Source organism: Xenopus tropicalis, chromosome 9 (genome assembly GCF_000004195.4).
Source record: "Xenopus tropicalis strain Nigerian chromosome 9, UCB_Xtro_10.0, whole genome shotgun sequence".
Classification (NCBI taxonomy): Eukaryota; Metazoa; Chordata; class Amphibia; order Anura; family Pipidae; genus Xenopus; species Xenopus tropicalis.
Window position 1 is genome coordinate 24,037,160 of NC_030685.2, and position 22,853 is coordinate 24,060,012.

General features: G+C 38.2%; 1 protein-coding gene across 1 annotated transcript; it reads right to left on the bottom strand.

Annotated features, from left to right (window-relative positions):
• Positions 1-281: 281 nt before the first annotated feature.
• Positions 282-21,069, bottom strand: LOC116407811 (uromodulin-like). Its single transcript, XM_031893840.1, has 14 exons — positions 21,031-21,069; positions 20,511-20,595; positions 17,909-18,064; positions 16,046-16,284; positions 15,810-15,932; positions 11,286-11,463; positions 9,577-9,714; positions 8,154-8,168; positions 5,609-6,403; positions 4,184-4,288; positions 3,752-3,960; positions 2,924-3,078; positions 1,216-1,461; positions 282-477 (listed from the first exon to the last, which is right to left on the bottom strand). The coding sequence occupies exons 1-14, from the start codon at positions 21,067-21,069 to the stop codon at positions 282-284; spliced, it is 2,679 nt and encodes an 892-aa protein (XP_031749700.1).
• Positions 21,070-22,853: the final 1,784 nt, after the last annotated feature.

A 22,853-nucleotide genomic window follows, 5' to 3' on the forward strand; every position in this document is an offset into this window, starting at 1 on the left:
GCAGTAGTTTCAGTACCATTTAAAACATACTTCCAGCACAGCTGAGGCACATGTTTCAAACAAAGTAGGCCTCAGTTTGTAACCCAAAGCTAATACTGTTGCACAGTTTGTACTTTTCACACATATATACCACATATATATATATACAGGTTATACATATAGCTATTTACACAAATAATAAATTACTGAATTAATGAATTACTGGCCAGTAAAATTAACATTTAAAGACAAACAAACAAACAAAAATTTTTTAGTTTAATTCACTCCTTCACAATAATAATTTACTTAATAATTTTAAATAATTTTGTACTCACAGGTGCACAGGCAGAGGTCCTACTGTCACACGCATAGATCTGACAGTGCAGATAGACCTGGTTATAATTCCCTGCAAATGCAAACATTTGAAAAGAGAACCGGGCTTGGCTGGATAAGCCATTTTCTGCTACATTGACAGTGTCATCAATTGTACTAGGGCACCTGTACAAAAGACAGAAAGCACTGTGAGTGAAATAGGTCCAGAATTAGGTTTGGGTCCACCTTACTTCAGTTACAGATATATGCAAAGGTTTTCATCTAAATTACCCTTCTCCTGTTCCAAGAACAGTGCGGACCAACATGTTTTAGGATGTATGCCAAATAGCTGATATACTCCACATATATATTATATAATATATAATTATATAATATATATTATATATGTGTATAATGTATATTTTTCACCAATGGTAGCAGTTTGGTTGTTGATATTAAATGGGCGTAATTACTAGAAGTCACCATTAAAGCCATTAAAGTGTATTTATACTTATATGTAAAATGTAAATATTACCTTTATTGCACAAGGAGGTGTCATTTACTAACTGCCTCGCAAATTCCTCTGCTGTTTGTGCTTGGCAATGCTTGGTCCTTCCTGCCTCCTGTTCCAAATATAGTGAGGTTGCACCTATTTACACAGGGGAACCCAGGGGCTACTGCCACCACTGAACCAGGTGGTTGCTCCAGAGTTCCCACAGTGCAGTTGTGCCAAAATAATAGGGCTTATGTGTCACTTGCATGGCAAGGGCAGCACACTTGTATTAATTTTAATGCATGGGCTACATTTGTGTCAGTCGCATGTTCCCCTGGCAACCACAATTGTTTTGGGAAAAACATTGGGGGAAGCCATTGCAATGTGGGGAAAAACAAGCAAATTTCACTGAAAATTGTGTGATACTTCACCTGTTTTGTATGATATAATATTTAATGGGATCATCGGGATTGCTTGATGGAGTGGCATAGCAGTTATTCAGTACCATGGCAAACAGAGATGGATCCGGCCCATCAAAGAACACTCCAATATAAATCACTGTTTTGGTATATAGATCAATTTGGGTTCCTTCGTATGGATGTTTATAGTCGCTGCTGTTGTAAGCTGCCATGTGAGCGCTAAACGCTCCGGTGCCATTAATGGAAATATTTGTAGAGCTACAAAGAGAATGGAAATGACAGTCATCAAGAACACATTCATTTTCCAATACAAGACATTTGAAAGAGGAAACCATTTTGACAAAAACATATGTAAGGGTGACCGCAACCATTTTGACATTACTGTGGGCAATTTGATGCGGCTGCACCCATTTTGACGAAGTCGCACCCAATTTGACGCCACTACGACTTTTTTGGATGCAGCAAAATTTTGCACCTTTTTTGCAAAAAAAAATTTGCAGATGGTGAAATGCGGAATTTCCCTGCAAATCCATGTCTGGTGAAAAAATTCACTCATCACTACAGGACAGCCATCTTCCATAGACCTCACTTTAAACAAATAATTTTTAAAAATTATTTCCTTTTTCTCTGTAATAATAAAACAGCACCTTATATTTGATTCCAACTAAGATATAATTAATCCTTATTGATGGCAAACCCAACAATATTATTGGGTTTATTTAATGTTTAAATGATTTTATAGAAGACTTAGGATATGGTGATCCAAATTACAGAAAGATCCCTTATCCAGAAAACCCTAGGTCCTGAGCATTCTGGATAAAAGGTCCCATACCTGAACTATACTTTGACTATATCTCTTTAATCTTGAATTTTCTACTAACAGACTATCTGGGTGATATGTCATATCTGAAATTTAAGATTAATTTCCAATCCTTTCTTAATTGCTTTCTCTGCTTTAATCTAGAAATGTCTCTGCTATAACTTTATAGTATTCTTTTTCACTTCCTTGCTGCAGTATATCAAATCTGTAATCCTACAATGTGAACATTTTATGACCCCCATGAACTCCTCTGTAAACAAACTCTGTAACTCACTTTATCTCAGTGTTAATATTCACTGTTTCTCTGCTATCATCCTGTGCCACAGCTGGTAATTACTTTGTTGGTAACCCTGAACTCTGCTGCATACCAACTTGTCTGTCATTATTACTCTTTAACTTTGCTAAGAACCTTTTTGTCCTCTATCCTTTCCAACCTTCATTCAGATTCCCAATGTTCCTTCTTTCTACATCCCTACTCTTTTATTAACAGAAACTTGATTTTCCCAGAATACTGCCATGGAGACTGCATCTCACGTTGGTCTTTCTTTCCCTCACAACCCCAGGACCACTGGATGCAGTTGGGGAGAAGGAATTCTCATTTCTTCTAAATGCCACTTCAAAATTATTCCTATCCCTCCAGCCTTCTCTACTTTCTACACATCCATAATATTTTTGACCCTTTGCAATCTGACTTTCAATCTGCACAATTTACTGAGATTGCCTTGTGCTGAATTATTATTGACCTTCAGGCTACCGAAGCCAAAAAAGTCCCTTTTTCGAAACATACAAAATCGCACTTTGCTCACTGTGTCTGCAGATGTAGGTGCCTTTGTGACTATAGTGTATGAGCCATTATCAACTTAGTAATAATAACAGACATATAGTAAATACTACATTTACCTGATAATTGGATTCAGGGCAGTTTCTAGACTTAGTTTCATATCAAGTGGGTAAATACAAGATGCAGTCACTATCAACTTATCTCTAATAATATTACCAGGAAGTACAAAGTAAAACTCAAAGCTGTTCACGTAAGAGGCATGGGTTCCATTTGTCTGATAAAAATGAGAAAAAAATGTATTAGTGCAAAGAGTATTAGTGCAGAGTATAGATAAATACAGGTATGTCTTACTGTATGTTATCTGGAAACCCAGTATTATGAAACTTCAAAAATGCTGGTAGTGAAGAGGTTGATCTGTCTGTATAGAGACAGGACTGAATGAGACATTTGGCCACTGAATGCTTTCGGCTTTGTAGCCAAAATCCATCTGTGTGACAAATGGATCTAATTTATTCCTGTCACAATTTCAGTTTGAATGTTAGTTTTAGATCTTTGAACTATTCTTGCTTTTCCAGATCATGCATTGACTTCCATAGTTCCCCTTAACAGCCATTTCTTAATGACATTATGGGCAGTGGAAAGTGTGAAGGTTTGAGAGAGATTTTATTTGAGGAGAACTATCATGAAATTATTAATTACTAAAAACAATCATTGTATCAGGTTATTTAATTCTCTAAATAGAATGTATTCAGTTGTTAAAATATTCAGTTATCATATGACATACAAACAATAAGAGGTGACCATCAAATGCCACTTTTTTACTGGTTGCTATTGTTACTAATCCTGGGCAAACTTAGTGCCTTTTATTACATAACCCCATAATGTAGACAGGGGTGCCCAAACTTTTGCATTCAACTGTATAAGTAACCGGTGTGAGTATCACTTACAGACAATGTCATCCCACACTTTTTTGCTTGCAGAGAGGACAGAACTGAATAGGTGTTGGTAGTGTTATCATTCAGGACAGTGAAGCAATGGCTGTTTGTAAGTACTATATCTTTGACGTCAACTTTCAGAGCCCTCAGCTGGCATTTGCGGAAAGATATTTTCATGCTCTGTACTCCACAACTCACAGTTGGTGTTAAGTCTGAGAAAGCTTTAAACAACAACAATAAGTTAAGTTTTCTTTGATTTTTTTCTTTTCCTATATTAAGCTTTGCTCATTTCCAACCACCCAAGAGCCCAGTTAATCACCCTAGTGCCTGTGCTGCAGTATACTGATTGTGTTTACATTTACATAAAGCACTGCATACACTTGTGGTGCTATAGAAATGAACACAATACATTTCTTTGTAAAATAATTTTCATATTGTACTTACCAGATATTGTCCGATTGTCATTGCAGTAGCACCAATAGGATCCAGACACAAATCTGCATTCCTCATCAGGGGCACATAAGCATTCACCATTAAGTGAACTGGGATCTAATGAGATAAAAAATAAAAATGTTTTAGTATGTAGTCCAGCAGCGTTTGGCTAAAGTACACTGAGCAGCAGTGTTTAGATCTCTTTCAAGGCCAATCACTTATGCTGGTAATTCTTGTTACCTACAATGGGAAGCACTGTGGTTCACTTGGGTTGTCCTGTAAGTGAGTAATATATATATATATATATATATATATATATATATATATATATATATATATATATATATATATATATATATATATATATATATATATATATATATAGGGACGTTTACGTTTACTGCTGTGCCAAATGACAGAAAGAGGCTTAATTAAAACCACTGATGCTTTTAACTAACATACTGTAGGCTTTAAATTGCACTGCTAGAGTTACAAGTCACAATATATCAGCAGTTAACAGGCTACTGAAGGTTTACAAAATCAAAGATTTTATTGTTTGCTATGAGCAACTTCACTTGTTCAGTTTATACCTATACAGGTATGGGACCTGTTATTCAGAATGCTCAGGACCTGGGGTTTTCTGGATAAAGGGTCTTTCCATAATTTGGATCTTCATACCTTAAGTGAACTGAAAAATCATTTAAGCATTAATTAAACCCAAAAGGACTGTTTTTCCTCCGGTAAGGATCCATTATATCTTAGTTGGGATCGAGTACAGGTACTGTTTTATTATTACAGAGAAAAGGGAATCATTTAACCATTAAATAAACCCAATAGGGCTGTTCTGCCCCCAATAAGGGGTAATTATATCTTAGTTGGGATCAAGTACAGGTACTGTTTTATTATTACAGAGAAAAGGGAATCATTTAACCATTAAATAAACCCAATAGGGCTGTTCTGCCCCCAATAAGGGGTAATTATATCTTAGTTGGGATCAAGTACAGGTACTGTTTTATTATTACAGAGAAAAGGGAATCATTTAACCATTAAATAAACCCAATAGGGCTGTTCTGCCCCCAATAAGGGGTAATTATATCTTAGTTGGGATCAAGTACAGGTACTGTTTTATTATTACAGAGAAAAGGGAATCATTTAACCATTAAATAAACCCAATAGGGCTGTTCTGCCCCCAATAAGGGGTAATTATATCTTAGTTGGGATCAAGTACAGGTTCTGTTTTATTATTACAGAGAAAAAGGAAATAATTTTTAAAAATGAAAATTATTTGCTTATCATGGAGACTATGGGAGATGGACTTCCAATAATTCAGAACTTTCTGAATAACGTGTTTCCGGTTAACGGATCCCATAACTGTATTAGTAAATGGGGACAGCCCCATTGTTTTTAGCGTTATATCTATAAGTGGCAACAATGTACCTGTGCAATATGCTAAGGAGCAGGCTGGTGTTCTATTCAGCTTATAGACATGGTATCCACCAGGACAAGCCTTAATCTGTATAGTTGATGACCACCGGCAACAATCTCCAGCCCAATGGGCACAGGCTGTGCGAGTGACAATACCATCAGTTGGAGCGGAATGTGGTCCATTTAACCACATAGGTGCATCAGTGCTACACCTATTTACTGGAACACAGGATTCTGGCATGCGTATTCCTCCACTTCCAACAAAACGATACCAGCCCTCTATGTCACGGTCACATCTGATGTTCACAGATAAGTCATAGGCAGTGCTTCTCCAGGGTTCATTAAGAACGGTGTAATTGGCACATGGATCAGAGCAAGAGTAGGTGCTGCCATTTGTAATGCACTCCGTACCAAGCCCACACACATCTCTGGTACATGGATCAATTTCACAGTCAAATCCATCTCCTGTGACTCCAGGTGGACACTTGCATGTGTAAGTTCCAACATGATTAAAGCAAGTGGCAGATGGGTGGCATTTATTTAGGTCTGGGCTAGAACACTCATCCATGTCAACACAAGTGTTTCCTTCTCCTTTTGTGTAGCCATCAGGACACACACAGTCATAGGAGCCAATAGTATTTACACAATAGCCATAAGCACAGCTGTGTAACCAGGAATAGGCACATTCATCAACATCTGAGCACAAGAAGCCATCTCCAATGAATCCATCCTTACAGGTACATTGAAATAGGCCAAGATATGCTTCACATGTAGCGTTAGGGTGACAGTCTGAGCATCGTTCAGTCACTGGAAAAAAATAAGCAAGATATGTGGTACAGGTATAGGACCCGTTATCCAGAATGCCCGGGACCAAGGGTATTCCGGATAAGGGGTCTTTCCGTAATTTGGATCTTCATACCTTAAGTCTATTAAAAAATCAATAAAACATTAATTAAACTCAATAAGATTATTTTACATCCAATAAGGATTAATTATATCTTAGTTTGGATCAAATACAAAGCACTGTTTTATTTTTACAGAGAAAAAGGAAATCAATTTTTAAAATCTGAATTATTTGCTTATAATGGAGTCTATGGGAGACAGGCCTTCCGTAATTCAGAACTTTCTGGATATCGGGTTTCCGTATAAGGGATCCCATACCTGTATATTTCTGTTAAATTAAACTTTTATCCCCTGCTTTAATTTAATGATTTCATACATCTTGACAAAAGGCTAGGATAAAGTATATGTACTTTAGAATTTAGTATCATCATCCTTTCCAATATCCTTAAATAATGGGAACTTTTAGACCTGTTTTTAAAAGCCTTTGACTGCATAAGAAAATAACTGTCTATATTGTATTTTCATATGTTTGTGAAATTTACTAAAGAGAAAGAGCTGAATGAGCCTGGCATGCTGTTAAATATCCTACCCCTACCCCTATCCTACCCCTCTGCTCATGAGTTACTGCTCTTATCTAATGTGTGGGGGCACAAGCAACTGTGTGCCTTTCTTCTGTGCTGTGTAATGTAATAAGTAGTAAAGGTATTTATTTTTCCCTCCCCCAATGTTATCCTGGATGCAGTTACACCTTTTATAAATCCATGTGTAAAAACAGCTTTAAAAAATAAGAGATGGTGAAAAATTAGAGATGTTATATGCATGTGTAACATGAAACGTAAAGGCTCTATATTTTAGTCCTGTAGTATTAAATCAATTAATGCCTTTGGGAAAGGATGTCACAATTTGCAATTAGTGTTTCCCTCTCCCAGGCGTTCTCTGATACCAGAGAAACCATCCAATTCCATCATTCCACAGGGTACAACAAAATGCAGCAAAGAATATTGAGGATTTCAAGGGTTGAGAGTTTCAGCCTGCCATCTGTTTACCCCACAATCACATGCCTCCTATCTGACTAATCAAATTGTGCCCTCCCTATAGTATTAGGGAACTACTCAGCAAGGCATTGTGGAAAGGACAAAACATGGACTTTGGGATTTTCAATGGTGTAGAGCTTCAATCTGCCATTTGTTTACCCCCAAATCATCATGTCTGCCCAACTGACCATTTCTATTTCATTGTATAACCATTGCATGACTACCATCTGACCAGTCAGCATGGGGAATGCCACTCCACAGTATTTTTTCCTTCATTTTATGATGCTTCTATATATCCTCGGCCACCATTGTTGTTACTCTTTAAACACTTGCTTTTTCTTTCTTCCTAAAGCCTTCCTGTAGTTTCACAAACGTCTTACAAAAAGACAGCATGAAGCATGTCCTTGCATTACATGGCATGGAGCGACATCTCTGGAAAAAGCTGACAGTGGTTGTTAATACCGCAGCAGCATCAACTTACTTGCTTATGTCAGCAGTCAGTACAGAGAGATGCAGTAATACTGTGCCGGCATTCTCCTGCACAAGGAGCAGGACATATTTATGGGTATATTAAGGCTTTGATTGAATAAAGCCGTCTCTTTTCACGTACTGTACTGTATAACTAAAAATAATAAATACATATATATTAAAATATATATTTGTTATGGAGAGCAACTTACCTGACATGTTGGAAGCTGAAAGAGAAAAACATAAAATATGTTATAATTACAACTTAAAAAATAAAATAACAGCCCTAAGAGAAAAAGTAGCCATTGCCACAGCTGCAAGCAATTTCCCTTTCAATTTATTTTGCCTGCCCTATGGCAGGTGGCATAAACAGGGTTAAACAGTAGTACTCTTTGATTGAGGTATATTTTTGCACCCTTTAATGCTCTTGCACATTTGTCTTGGGTCATAATATATTGAATTATGTAAAATATAGGGATATTATAAGTCACTGAGGAGTTCCATGACCATATAACAGGTCATGAAACTCTGAGGTGACTTCTAATATCCTCATATTTTACAACAGGGGGTATTTTATTTAGTATAATATACAAGTTTTAGTCATGAATCATGTGACAGAAATTACATCACTAAGTTCTAATTATAACTGATGACATCACTACTCACTGGTTATATAGGATATAATTTACAGTTTGGTCCCATAGAGAAATGACCAAACTGTATATTATAAGCATGTTAAGCATTTTAACAATTCTAAGAACTTGTATATTATATTGAATGGAACATTTATAAAAGCATCAAGGTTGAAAAATGGATAAAGAAATAATGCAACTTTTTAAACTGAAGCTTTTGATAAAAATTCAACAGATGGTTCATTTGAGTACAGCTTATCTTTATATTCAGGTCCCCTACCATTCATATTCCAGTTTCTTATTCAACCTACTCCCTGGTTGCTAAGGTAAACTGAAATTCCAAACTGGAGAGTTACTGAACTAAAGGTAAAATAATTTAAAAACCACAAATAATAAAAAAAATTAAGACCTATTGCAAATTGCCTCATAATTGTACTCTGTACATCATACTAAAAGCTAACTCAAAGGTGAACAACCTCTTTAAGAGGCCTGAGAAAGTGGGCAGTTAAGGGGCTGGAGCAGGGTCAGACTGGGCCATCCCAGACCCTATCTCCAAAGGTGGTAGAGGCCCCTGGGGGTGTGTGGGGGCCACTGTGAGCATCTCTTGTAGGTGTAGAACCCCGGGGGGCAGCCCCAGTGGGCCATACATCCCCCAGTCCAACCCTGGGCTGGAGGAGGAGGAGAGTGAATGGAGCACTTTGCCAAAAACTATTGCCTTGGGTGCTATTGGCTTGTGTAGCATTTTCATATTTTGACATTGACTACCTCAATAACTATTTCATTGCTTTGAAGTTTTACAAAAAGACATTGCCAACATCAGTGTAACCATACCTGAAAGGCTAGCAATAAAAGTTTCCACAATCTACCACAGTGTATCTATAGTTGCTGGACAGCAGCATGCTTTATATGTTGGAGAAGGCCACAGTGGAAGGTTTATGTCCCCTTTAACTACTGTGATTATAATACTTTATTATTCAATGCACTTATAGAATTTATTTTGTACCTGTTAGTCCCTCCACCTGAAGAGCATGAGGGCTGCTTGAAACAACGCATATGTTCCATGCTCCTTGGGCAGGATTTTTAATCTCATACAATGATCCCCAGATCTCAGACACAATTGTTTTGGGGTTTTGTTCTTCAGCTACAATAGGAAAAAAAAATATATATAATTTATTTTTGTTCACTGTCGTGATTTTCTTTCTGTAAAGCCTTGAAGCTGCAAGAGAACAAGAAACATAACAACAAATATAAAAGTGTATAGGAATATATTGTAACATGCATCTTATTGCCTGGCATCAGTAGATGGTACTGTTGGTTTAGAGGAACTGACGGAACTGATAAAGAACTAAGTAGACTTGGAAATCTCTTCTCTCTGTCCTGTCTTTATTATAAAGGCAATGCTATAATATATTGGAATGCTGTTTTCTCGTGTGCCGGACATATTTTGCAAATGCAATGAGACACATTCTTACTGAAACTGACCATAAACTTACTAAAACTGTTCCTTGAAAGGTGGTGTATTATCCCATGTTTGTATCCATTGCCATTGGTCTTGGGCTGTTGCTATCATAGTTCTTGTCCAATGGGATTTTCCACCTGGCCCAAAGAATATCTGAACCATCACCATATTCACATATTCATTTTAGGGGTAATAATATCATCCCATACTAGATGAATACCCATTTTTAACATTTTAACTAATACACATTAATTATTATAGATGGATACAGTGCAAGGTTCAGATTGCAGGTCAGCACCTGTGAGGTTAAAAATGAGCCCAAAAGTGATCGGCAGTGATAACATTATTTTCCCCCTCAACCAGTGCCTGGAAAGACAGCATAAGTCAAGCTGTGGGAAAAGCTCCTCATAATGATTATTCTGCTATACATAATCATTCTTCAGACCAGAATAATTGTTTAGACCAGAATAACTGTTGCCTCTGGTCTGCTAAGTTTATGATATATCAGTCTGAATTTTGATTTGCTATTAATATTATATCAGTATATATCAGTACAACCATAATTATTTGCATAATAGTATCCAGTATCTAAGAATCTTTCTTTTTGCCATACATCTTGCGTCCGTGGTGCAGTTGCAGTCCCTGTGATTTCCCCACAGTCAGTTGCACGCAAAGCCACTTTCATTCTTTCATTAAAGGTACATGCTTCAAAATGCGCTCCTTGCACTTCCATATAGTTGCACCACTTGCCTTCCTGCTTTCCATTCCAAATCGAGCCCTGCTGTACCTATTGATGCAGGGGAACCCTAAAGCTACCACCACCTCCAGACTTGGCGGTAGCTCCAGGTTTCTCTTAGTGTCAACCACCACAGTTCAGTTGCACCAAAAGAATAGGGCGCACAAGTCACGTGCATGGAAAACACTGGAAATGACACCAGCGAACACCAGAAATGACACTAGACAGATTATTGTATATGATTTGCACTGAAGCGAATGTGCAGCTGCATTAATTTTGCCAAGCTGCATTAGGCACAGCGCCATTGTGCCAATAGAATTGCCCCCTTGTTACTAGAATTCTTGGAAAACTCTGCATTGTGGGAAAAAACATGGTGATTGCACTCGAAATTGCATTTTGCTCACTGCGCTTGCAGACGTTTGTGAGCCCTATAGTGATGGAATAATTCATTGCCATGCATACACACTTACCCCAAAAGTTTTAGAGATATGAACTAAATTGAATATAATGCACTTACAGTTAGGTCCGAGAATTCTTATTGAGGTAATTGGTCCATCAGTGATCACCAGTAAGGCAGATAAGTTACTTGTTATGTTAAAGTTATCACAATGATTTATTCCATCGTAGTATTCATACAAAACTTTTTCTGTAGTGTTAATAGGTCTTGACAGAGTATAGTCCAGATAATTAAATACCTGGGGAGAAAATTGTTAAACCTCTGCTTAGAAACTGAGCTTGTACAGCTTAAAACAAACACAAGCTAATTTATTATCTGTGGGTAAATTTTCACCTGGCCTGTAACCTATAGCAGCCAATAGTGATAAGCCCTTTTCAGTCAGGGACAGACAGTGGGTGAGACATAGATGGAAGAACAACTATATAATTTACAGTGTATTGGATGGGACTGAGGGTGTGAATAGTAATACAGATAGCCTCCATTTTATGATGGGGGTTCCCTAGTTCATAAAAGGGATGATTGACTTAGATTTCCCTTGCTGGAAAGGGTTGATGCTGAAGAGCCTGAGGCAAGAGTCCTCAGTGGAACAGTAGGGAGAAGATCTGTTCTGTAAGGCTGGACAAGATAATGTGAGGGACAGGTCCTATATCAGTTCACTTTAGGAGAAATAGGATTAGGTTAGTTAAAATAAGAAAGCCAGAGTCACCATCAGTGAGAGCAGAAAGGGTTAGTAACTGTTACCTGCCAGCATAGGGACAAATGCCAAACTCAGGGAAAGAGGAGCATTACCGTGATGATCTTTTTTTCTGGGGACTGGTCACCTACTTAGTACTAATGGCTGTAACTAGTCTAGCCTGTGCCCACATCATCAGGAAACAAAAAATACTGGAAAATGTAAAGTAATGTGTTGTGCACTATCCCAGATAATACTGTATCAGTGAATTTGTATCTGACTGCTGATAAAAGTCAGTTGTGAGCTTTCTGAAATTGTATAAGAAGTCAATGTGGAAACCCTACTTTCAAACCTACAGTGGGAGCCCAAATGAGATTGAAAGAGAGAGTTATGTTTAGTGAACAGAATGCTTCCAGGAGTTGCAGATCTGTTACAAATCAGCTAAAGCTAGACCAAGTCTAGTCTCTTAATGAAGTGCTTATATGAATGGAGAGAAAAGACAGTTATAAGGTTGAACAAATGCCCTGTATGTACTGCCCCTCTGGGCATATATAGTTTTTTATATACCTGTATACTTTTTTAAAAAAAAGCTTACAGTACTACTACACCCTCTGTTTATTTCACTTGACTCGGTATAGAGCCATCTAGTGTTACTTTTCTTTAGTACAACATGTTTAACTCGCTAGGTGACACCTAAATCATTTCACTGATTACTAGAGAGCCATGTGATTCTAGCATCTAACAGCCCTTTACATTCCAATACAGGGTGGTATCCCATACACTTTTGCTCCGCCTAGTGTGTATTTTAGGAATTAACCTCATCTGAAGGCCCTTTTCTTGTGAGTAAGCTACTGCTGAAAGAATTGGTTATGAAGTACTAGAGGCAGAATACTATACAACATAATTTATTATTCAACATTTTTGTTGTGTACCAAAAGAGGGAGCTGCATGTCTAAATGTTTCAGTTAAATGGATTCTGTTGTTGGTTTTGCGGTGTTATTTTTATTACTAAATTACAAGTATACAGTGCAAATAAATAATTTAACCATTTAAAATTATTTTCTTGAGCCAATAAATGTATTTTTTTTAGTTGCAATATTGTTGTGTAGGCAACCACCTCGGGTCACTGTGCCTAATGCTGTGCTTGTGGTGTTTCTCCTGCTCAGTGTAACTGGAGGAGTCTTGGCCAGACTTTACTATTGAGTGTCATTCTTATATCTGCCCCTAGGTGAGGCATGGGAGCATTTTTAAAAATGCAAGTGTGAGGCAGCTGTTATTCTGTTACCTGTCCATTTTTCTGCTGATAGGCTGTGGTGGTTGAGGGGGATTTCAATGCGAGATTGCAAAATAATGCTGGAGGAGCACTAGTTACTGATGCTATTTGTAATAAACATTTTTTCCCATGAGAGTATCACTTTAATATGTAATCTTTCCTTTATTGTGTGTGTTTTTCTAGCTTAATTTCTATGTGCTGTCTATGTGTTATATACTTGTTTTTCTGCAAATGTCTGTAAATAGTTAGCCATGTTGGAACTTTGATATATAAGATGTGTATGAGATCAAAGGATTATGCCTGCATCCCTTTCAGGCCAACCAGCACTCATGCCTTGGCTTTATCTGCTTGTGACATTATCCAACCTGGTTACAGGCAGGAAAGCAGTTTAATGGCTGGGAGGTGGGAAAAATGCCTGAAGTTTGCTGGGAGCCCATGCTGCATCTGGAAAAGAAGGACCCAAAGAAAAGGTTTGGGGCCCAGCATACAGGGTGGGCCACCAGATATATAAAGTGTGTCGCTTCTGTGTAAAGACTGGTCTTGTTTGTGTACCTGCTATGTAGGAGCAGATTATTTGTATTAGATGCCCAATGTATTTTTCTCTTTTTTTACATAAAGCTTATTATTAATGTAAATCTCTGTGTATTTTATTTCCTAGTGGGACCAAATGAGGTGTATCCCTCAGTGGCCCTGAGTGTTTCTCAGTCTCTCACAAAATTTGCAGAGGTTCCAGGTCCAGGTTTGTTATATTCCCAGCAGGTAAGTGCCAGGTCTAAAGGAGTGTGATCCTATTCTAAGAGAGTGTTCCTCACTGTCTCCTTTAAACTGAAATAAAGCCCTTCCATTCCCATATCTGTTTATTACAGTGGAGCAGCAGAATGGTAAATTGGTAACTATTTTCTACCCTCCCACAATTATTCTGAAGAACCAAGGAGACAGTATTATGTAGTGATGGTTTTGCCGCTATTGGCGAATTTTTTTACTGTGACAAAAAATTTGGCTAGAAAATGCCCATTGACTTTAATGTATTTGTAGTGAGGAAAAAATGACAGTCATGGCAAAACATTGCAGTAAAAAAAGTCCCAAGTTTCATGAATTTTTCAGCAGTTTCGGAAATTTTTCAGCATAATGGGACAGATTTGCTCATCACTAGTATTAAGTATAAAATTATAGTATTTAAAGCAATACTGACATCTTCACATGTGGCCATACCAGGATGGTGTGGAGGTAGGGATTTGTCTGTAAGCGCCCTAAACGCATTAAATGCACAGAACAGTGGCGTAACTACTCTACAGAGTACAGAGCTGAAAATGTAGGGACCCATAGGGTTAATATGCCCCTATGGCTTTAAACCCTACAACTTCCTTAGTTTATGCTATTACTGGGCAAAGACCCATGTATCTAGTTTATCCTTTGCCCTTATGCCATATTGGTTATTTGGTTGACCACTCCCTTTGCAAAGGGGTGTGTCTTCCTCTTTGGCTGCCTCTGTGTCTCAGGTGAAGGTCCACTGAGCCTGGGATCAGAATAGGCCCCAATAAAGCCATTTATGCCCTAGAGTCACCATCTTATCTCTAGTGAAGTCGGGGACAGGGACCCTGTGAATAAGGACCAATTAGATAGTTACTCTTGTAGAGCACTTTCTAGGAAAATGAGATAGAGAGGGAAGGAAGCAAGAGCAGTTTTGGCTCCAACCATACAGGCACTGTTGCCTTATCATAGGGCCACGGTTAAGACATAGGAGACAGTCAGTACCTTAACCCTGAACCACAGTCGGCTGTAGGACTCTTAAAGCTAAAGGTATTCAACCTGAGGACTGAGGTATCTATCCAGACTGCCCTCCATAGGGGTGCCTAACTGACCAGGTGCATTTACCCTGCCCTGTGTCCCAAAAGAGGTGGGATAAACCGGTGTGCATCCTCTCTTGTTGTTCTCAAAGAGTACTACTATTGTTATACCATCTGCATTGTGAGTATTTGATCCAACCCTGCATTGCTAGTTGTCTCTGACAATAAACCCAGTTAATATTTGTTCAACTGCAAGAACCATCTGGCGTCCATGATTTTTGCTAATTTGCACTGCACACAGCTAGAGTGAGTTGTAGTTGCATTACGCCCCTGGTTACTTTCACATAGCGAAGGCCCATCCTGAAGGACTGAGTCACATGCACCCCATGCTCTAAACCTATACTAGTCGTGATTTGACTGTTTTACAGCCAAATAGGGGTTACACAAACTTAACCGGCCCTCTGTTCTGATGCGCCCTCCCGTCACTCTGACATGTCCCCCCCCCCCCGCCCACTTGCATATAAATCCCTGCTCCCCATCCGCTCTCATATCTTGGAGCCAGTGTGTAAAATGGAGGAAGCAGACCCCGCCATCCGGGCCCCCTACCACACAACCACAGGGTCTGCTTCCTCAATTGTTACGTCACTGGCACTGAAGACGATGGACTTTTTTTTATCTCATGCCAAATGAATAGAAGTCAAAGGTTGTATTTTTCTGCAACTATTTCAGGGCTTTATATTAATGCTGAGTATATACTTTGATTTTAGAACCCCTTTTAAGCTGAAACAGCCTGGGCATTCTGAAGGGAAATGTTTTTGTATAAACAGAGCTCCCACAGGGACTGTACTTACCTTATTCAGATCTGAGAGGCCAATTTGAAAGATATGCCCATAACTTAGAGAAGCAATATCCCTGTAAATAAGGAACCTTGGATCATTTAAACCTGAGCAAAGCCCCGTTATCAAAAAGATAACCTGCGGAAGAAACAGGGAATATGAGTAAATGAAACATAAATAAAAGCTTTTCAAACAAAGAGCCAGAATCACCATGAACTAATAATATAGAATTTAAAAACCTTGTGCGGTACCTGTGACTGTGTGGTAGTTATAAGTGAACGTATGCTGTTCAGAAGGGGAATATCGTTGTAATCTTTAGCAGATGCATCTGTGAGCACTAGAATGAAAGATCTGGCTGGGGAATTCTCTAAAGCCAGTTTGAGTCCTTTCATTGCTAATTCTGGGCAGTCGCCTCCACCTTTGACAGTGAGTTTATCGAAAAATGTCTTAAACTCATCAACTGAATTTGTCATCCTTGCTGGGCCAAATGCTACAAAACAGAGTGAGATCACAGAGATTAATAAGAACTAGTTTATAGCAATTTACAAGCATGGGTGAATGTTGGCCTTATCTTGAACAGCATGGAAAAAAGTTAAATGGGGATTCAAACAGTTGATCAACCATACTTCACTGCAATGTTGCTAGAACTCTTGTCCAGCATTGCTTAATAAAACGTTCCTCCATTTTTCCAGACTACATGCAGTATGGGAAAGTTTTGTGGAGGGTGTCCATCCCCTTTAAAAGTCCATGTTCCTGCTTATGAACTTGCCATAAGGATAAACTACTCAAAAAATGCACATATTTGTTCACATTCGCTAATGACTGACCATTTGCAGGTACTTCTACTACATCATATGATGTTACTTTAGATCAGATGAATCCAGGCACTTAACCAGCTGGCTGGAGAAGAGCATCATAGGTGGAGTCTAGATACTCACTGCCCAGGGAAAAAGATGGTCAAACAAGAACTTAGAGAGATCGGAACGGCACAGATTCGCTTGTCACTACTAACTGTTAATGCTTGTTGGAGATGTAACAAAGAAATAGGAGATATATTACACATATGGTGGTCCTGCTCTACTATACAATTGTTCTGGACTTCAGCATTTTCTCTGATGTCGAATTACATCTCACAAGATTTTGTTTTATCTCCGGTGTTATTAAACATTTATGACAAAATTCCTAACAAAGCTCTGGAAATAGTAATTTTTCAATAATCAAATACAGTCAGACTTTTAATTGCTAGAAATTGGTAAAAACAGGAGGTTCCAAACATTTCCAAACTGATGAGAGAAATTGGCAGTAATATAGAATATGAAATGGCAATTTGAAGAAATATTTCAGAAAGAAGATTCATACAGGAAGCTCAAAAATATGGAAGAACATTTCTGGTGTCGATACTTTATAGTTCTGTGTCTGAGGTTTTTTGTTTTTTTTTTTGGTTTGGGAGCTACCGTTTGAAATTTCTATTTGTTAAGTTACTTTATTTGTTTTACTTTTGTCTTTGCAGATATTGATAAAGTAAGCTGTGTAATTATTATGGTTTACATGTATTGTAAAAACTAATAAAAAGTAAGTTGAACATGCAACTTACTTGCTTTCAAGGAAAAACCCCCTAATGGTTGCCCTTTTATTGGCTCCACTGGGATCACCTGACTGTAGCAGGGAAGGGTGGGAGCTACAACATGGAGCTGGCCACTGCTCCTGTATTAACTATAGCAAAAAAGGGAAAGCTGTGCTCAACCACTAAATTTTAAACCATTAGGTGGGGGTGCCCCCTTGCGCTTGCAATGATGCTGGGAAAAATGCTGCAACAAACACTTCTGCATGATCCCTTGTAGTTAGCATTTACTTGGGGATCATTTAGAAACAGGGACTTTTCCGACCAATGGGGGAACATATGGTTTGCAAATGCCGCTCTGCATTATATGCATATTTTATTATCTCATAATAATAACTTATTAGTAAAATTTGAATACATTTTATATTAAGATTTAATGATAAGTAGTTATCTCATGGTTTATGTATCTGGCCCATCTCATGGCAGCCATATCTTGTAAGAGGCTTGAAAAGCCTATGTAACTAGGATTAAAAAAGTAAAGGCAAATCCATACTTGGGTCATTGAACTCAACCATTGTATACTGCCTCACACCGCATGGAAACTGTGCCACTGTGCGATCAAGTATCCAATTATTCACCAAATTTAACTGCTGGATGTCATCTTTCATTGACCCTGTCGTGTCCACTACATAGGTCAGGGATGATGTGACTGAAAAACAAAAGATTATAAAAGTTCATAGTTGAAACTGTTTCCCTAAGCATGTATAAACAATTCTATGATGCAGCAGAATATGTTGGCTCTGTATAAATAAATAAAAATAATAATTCTAGTGATTAAGGTGAATACACCTCACAGGAAAACTATGCTCTGCTGTGTGTTAGGGCTGGAACTATGGGTAGGTACAAGAGGCACGTGCCTAGGGTGCAAAAGTGGGGGAGCACTAGGCACTTACCTCTTCTGACTGCCTAACCCTACTCCTGAACATTCTGTAACTCTGGAGGAAGATCAGTGCTAAGCACAGGTAGAAAGCACAAGAGAATGCCAAGCTTTTTACTCTTCTACCCTGCAAGTGTTACTAGATTGTTGGACTTTCTAGAAGGAGGACATACCATGCAAATTTTGCTTACACCTGACATCAGTTCAAATGGCAACACTGAATGCGCAACATGGTCGACAAACTGGGGCCATAATAAACACAAAAGGGGGCTGATTTACTAATCCACGAATCCGAATCCCGAATGGGAAAAAAATCGGATTGGAAACGAACATTTTGCGACTTTTTGTATTTTTTGCGTATTTTTCGTCGCCGGGCGCGACTTTTTCGTGATTTGTCGCAACTTTTTCATAGCCGTTACGATTTGCGCAAATTGTCGCGACTTTTTCCTTTTGAGCGCTAGTAAACGGCGGGCAAAACTTTCCGATTTTTTCACGACAGGCACGAAAAAGCCGCGACAATTCACACAAGTCGTAACGGCTACGAAAAAGTTGCGACAATTTACGGAAAAGTCGCGATGGCACCGAAAATATTGCAAAATACCGATCATTGCGGAATAAAACGCATTCGGACACTTTCGATCCGTCTGTGGATTAGTAAATCGGCCCCAAAAGGTGTCTACCTCCTAATGACTGGCCTTCTAGCCTGTATCAAATAAGTGAGATTAATATACCTGTGCAATTGTTAAATAAAGATTTAATACAGTATCATACTATGAACATTTTACAACATTTTTGTGCTATTCAGGTTTAGTGACTGCTTATACCTTAAGAAGCAAATCTATGTAAGTATTGGAGTTATTGAAACTAAGGTGGAACGTATTTAATGGACTAATAGTGATTGCTTTTAGATTTGATTTAGAATATATATACTTTGATGACATTGGTTTTATCTTTGTGACCAATGTGCCTACATCCAGACCAAAAGCAGCTATTATCTAAAAATGTGTACTTTCCTTTCAGTATGAATACGATAGAAAAAAGTGTTCACTGTATTCACACAGCTTGTTAGCTGCAAAAATCCCTAAATTTCTCTCAATTAAGAATAATACCCCCAACAAACTACCTTTTAGTATATAACCCACAATTATATTATTTCTGCACAAAATTGCAGGTACCTTTGTACCTCATTTGCCAGTTTGCTGCCCAATTTCAGTAGATCGCTCTGCAAAGTGGCAGCATCCTGCATGGAATGGCTTGCACAATTTAGTATTTAGTAGTAATTTAGTATATTTAGTATCATCAGCAAAAATAGAGACGGTATTTATAGACTTACAGTTCTTGTCTCTAGGTCATTAATAGACAAGTTAAAAAAGCAAAGGACCACGCGCAGACCTCTGCGGTATCCACTAAGAACACTGGTCAAATTAGCCATATATATAATATAACCTTCTGTCGGGTACTGTAATGCTTTAGCAAAAGTTTAAGTAGATTACATACACTGCCATCCTAGAGTTAAGGTTTCTGCTCACCTCCTTATACAAGGCTATAAAATGTGCCTGGCAAGATCTATTGTGCATCAAACCATTCTGGGACAAACCCATAATATTGTGATTAGAAATGTATTCCACTATGTCGAACTCACAGAAAATGTAATAAAATGTTCAAATATTGCTCCATTTTTAGTCTTTATAGCCACTAATAATGAGGGTGCACATTTAATTGATTTCAATGAGTTCTTGGTCCTACATCAGCCTACAGGACTTATTACATTACTCCTTTACATACTGAATAGAGTAGCAGCATTTTGTATTGGGAATGGGGTACCACATGAAAATATATGTGCAACATACCTTTTCCTGGTTGTATGTGGGAGTGCTGTGTTATGCGGAAAAGTTTGTAAAGCTTAGGTGTTGTAGTTCATCAAGTGCAGGTTAGACTGTGTTTAACACCACTTGAACTGAAAACTTCAGCCAGGTGTTTCTGACTAATGAAACAATGTTCAAACTATCGTGTATGGCAAAAACTGCAGCACTACTCTTTGTCGTAATGATGTTTGTATGGTGGGAAAAAATGCTGCACTGTGGGTAGAAAACATGGAGACTTGTGTCTGAAATGGTACTTTGCACACTGCACTTGCAGATGTAAATACCCTAATGTCAGCAGAATAATGCTAATAATAATTAAAGAATATTTATAGCACTTTAGCTTGGACACTTACCTGTTGGGCACACCTGAGCATGGGATCTATCAGATGCCAGGAAAAAAATCAGCAATGTTAGCAATATATGCATTGCCATTTCTACCTGAAACAAAAAAAAAGAAGTTATTTGTTTCAAAGCTGCCTTCAGAAGCAATGTTCTGCACTTTGGGTACCATACCTTTTAACAGTGATATTTAAAGGAGGGGAACACTTATCTGGTGTCATTATGTATTTCATATCCGTCAGAAGTTAAGGTTCATAACAGGCAATAAGTCATTTAGTTGTAATGTGGAGCAGAAGGAAGTAACTGGTAGGAAAAAAATATCTTAAGATAATCTGAAGAATTAGCTGAATTAGCTATTACATGAATTAGCTATACCTTTACTTCTTGCATACTTTTTAGAAAGATTACTGAGTTTTATATCTTGTTATTCTTTCTTTACAGAACTCAAATATAAAACTGAAGGATTAACAATATCAATATCCCCAAGGACATTTCTGCTCTACTTTTATGTAGAGTAGAATTGTGTTGACTTACCCAAAAGCCTATAGGAAAAGGATTCAGGCACAGGTGCATCTTTTAGCTGTAGTGCTAAGCAAATTTTTTCACCAGGTTTTTCCATGAACAAAACACTGTTATACTCCAATGGCCACAAAAAATTGTTGGTGTTAAAAAAGTCACAGTGCACTTTTGCACAGATCAGCAGTTGGCAAGAACACTCATCCACCCCTGCAGCTTATTTTGGAGGTGAGAGCACTGCCCTGAAGCTTGGGAAAGAGACAATAACAAAAGTCAAACCAGGCTTATTTGGACAATTTGTGCTTGAAATATTTATTCCGGATCAATTAAAAAAATGAAATGTTCTTAATTTTTTGACCAAGTGGTCACAATACTTATGTCTTCAGTAAAAATACAACAGTTTTGTAAATCTACCCCCTAATGTGTTTACTAAAGGTCCTCTACATAGCATGTTGTTTTGCCTATGCACCTTCTGCCCCAATTTGCCCTTGTCCCATGTCCAGTTGGCTGCACAGAAATCTCCAGGCAGCCAGCTTCATGCTATTTCTGCACATAAGAAGTTTTGTTATTTTCCATATATGTATGTATGTATGTATATATATATATATATATATATATATATATATATATATGTATATACATACATACATATCTATATTACAGTAAAGCAGGGTTTGTTAGTAAAAAGCTATGTGCCAAAGGTCATCCTGTTGCTTGATAAGGCTTTTTCCTGTTTGGATTTATACACTGTCTATCTCTGGGATAAGGAAGGGATTATTATCTCTGCTACACATGCTATATATGTTATAAGCTGAGGTGCTGCAGTTTTCCTGTGGGCAGGCATATATACTACCGATCCAACTAGTTTAGATACTTTCAATAACTTATATAAATGAAACCCATTCTCCAAAAATGCTACTTAAGAGAGAAAAAAAAGCTCATTCAATGTCTTCCCAAACTTAGTCTTCCAGCTATGGCTTTTCATTATTTCAGCTCTCTTTTGGCTAACACTCTCCATATGCCTACATAATATAGCCAGTGAGGGTGCCCTGAATAGGGATGTAGCGAACCTTAAAAAAAAAAGTCCGCGAACGCGTTCGTGAACTTACGCCAAAAAGCGCGAATATTCGCGAACTTTGCAAACCCCATAGACTTCAATGGGAAGGCGAACTTTAAAACCTAGAAAAGCCATTTCTGGCCAGAAAACTGATTTTAAATTTGTTTAAAGGGTGCCCCGACCTGGACAGGGGCATGCAGGAGGGGGATCAAGGGCAAAAATTTCTCTAAAAAATACTTTGTTGAAAAAGCGTTGCGTAAAAACGGGCAGACCTAGCGGAAATACGCGGCGTTGTTTGCTATTTCGCGCTATTGGCACCATGGAAACGGGATTTGCTTACACCAGTACTAGGCTGAAAAACGCCATGTGTGGTTGTGCCGTGTTTTTTTAGGCTGAGAAAAAACGCAGAAAAAAAACGCGGCAAACCCAAATTGCGAACATACGCGGAAAGTTTGCGAACTTGCGCGTTCGCGAACACCCGATGTTCGCACGAATTAGTTCGCCGGCGAACAGTTCGCTACATCTCTAGCCCTGAACCGTAGGGAGGTACCTGGTATTAAAGGTACCCTGGGAATAGCTAGGTCTGAGTGCAGGGTTGTCTGCCTTAGCTTGGGAAGGGCTTTGTATACAATCCAGATGCATCTTAACGATGCCTCTGAGCACCTAAATAGCACTTATATCCACCCTTCTGATGTTTCATTAATGTTTGATGTTGATGTTTGAGGCCTGTCCACACATCTCATTTGTAAAGGCTCCCATCTGTGGAACTATGGAATAAACCAGG

Bases quoted from the DNA above. Each gene is read 5' to 3' on its own strand.
- LOC116407811 (XM_031893840.1), bottom strand. From the start codon at position 21,069: ATGCACCTGTGCCTGAATCCTTTTCCTATAGGCTTTTGG. The intron at 20,596-21,030 runs GTAAGTCAACAC...TTTTTGTTTCAG, and splicing joins CTTTTCCTATAGGCTTTTGG to GTAGAAATGGCAATGCATAT. The intron at 15,933-16,045 runs GTACCGCACAAG...TTTCTTCCGCAG, and splicing joins TAACTACCACACAGTCACAG to GTTATCTTTTTGATAACGGG.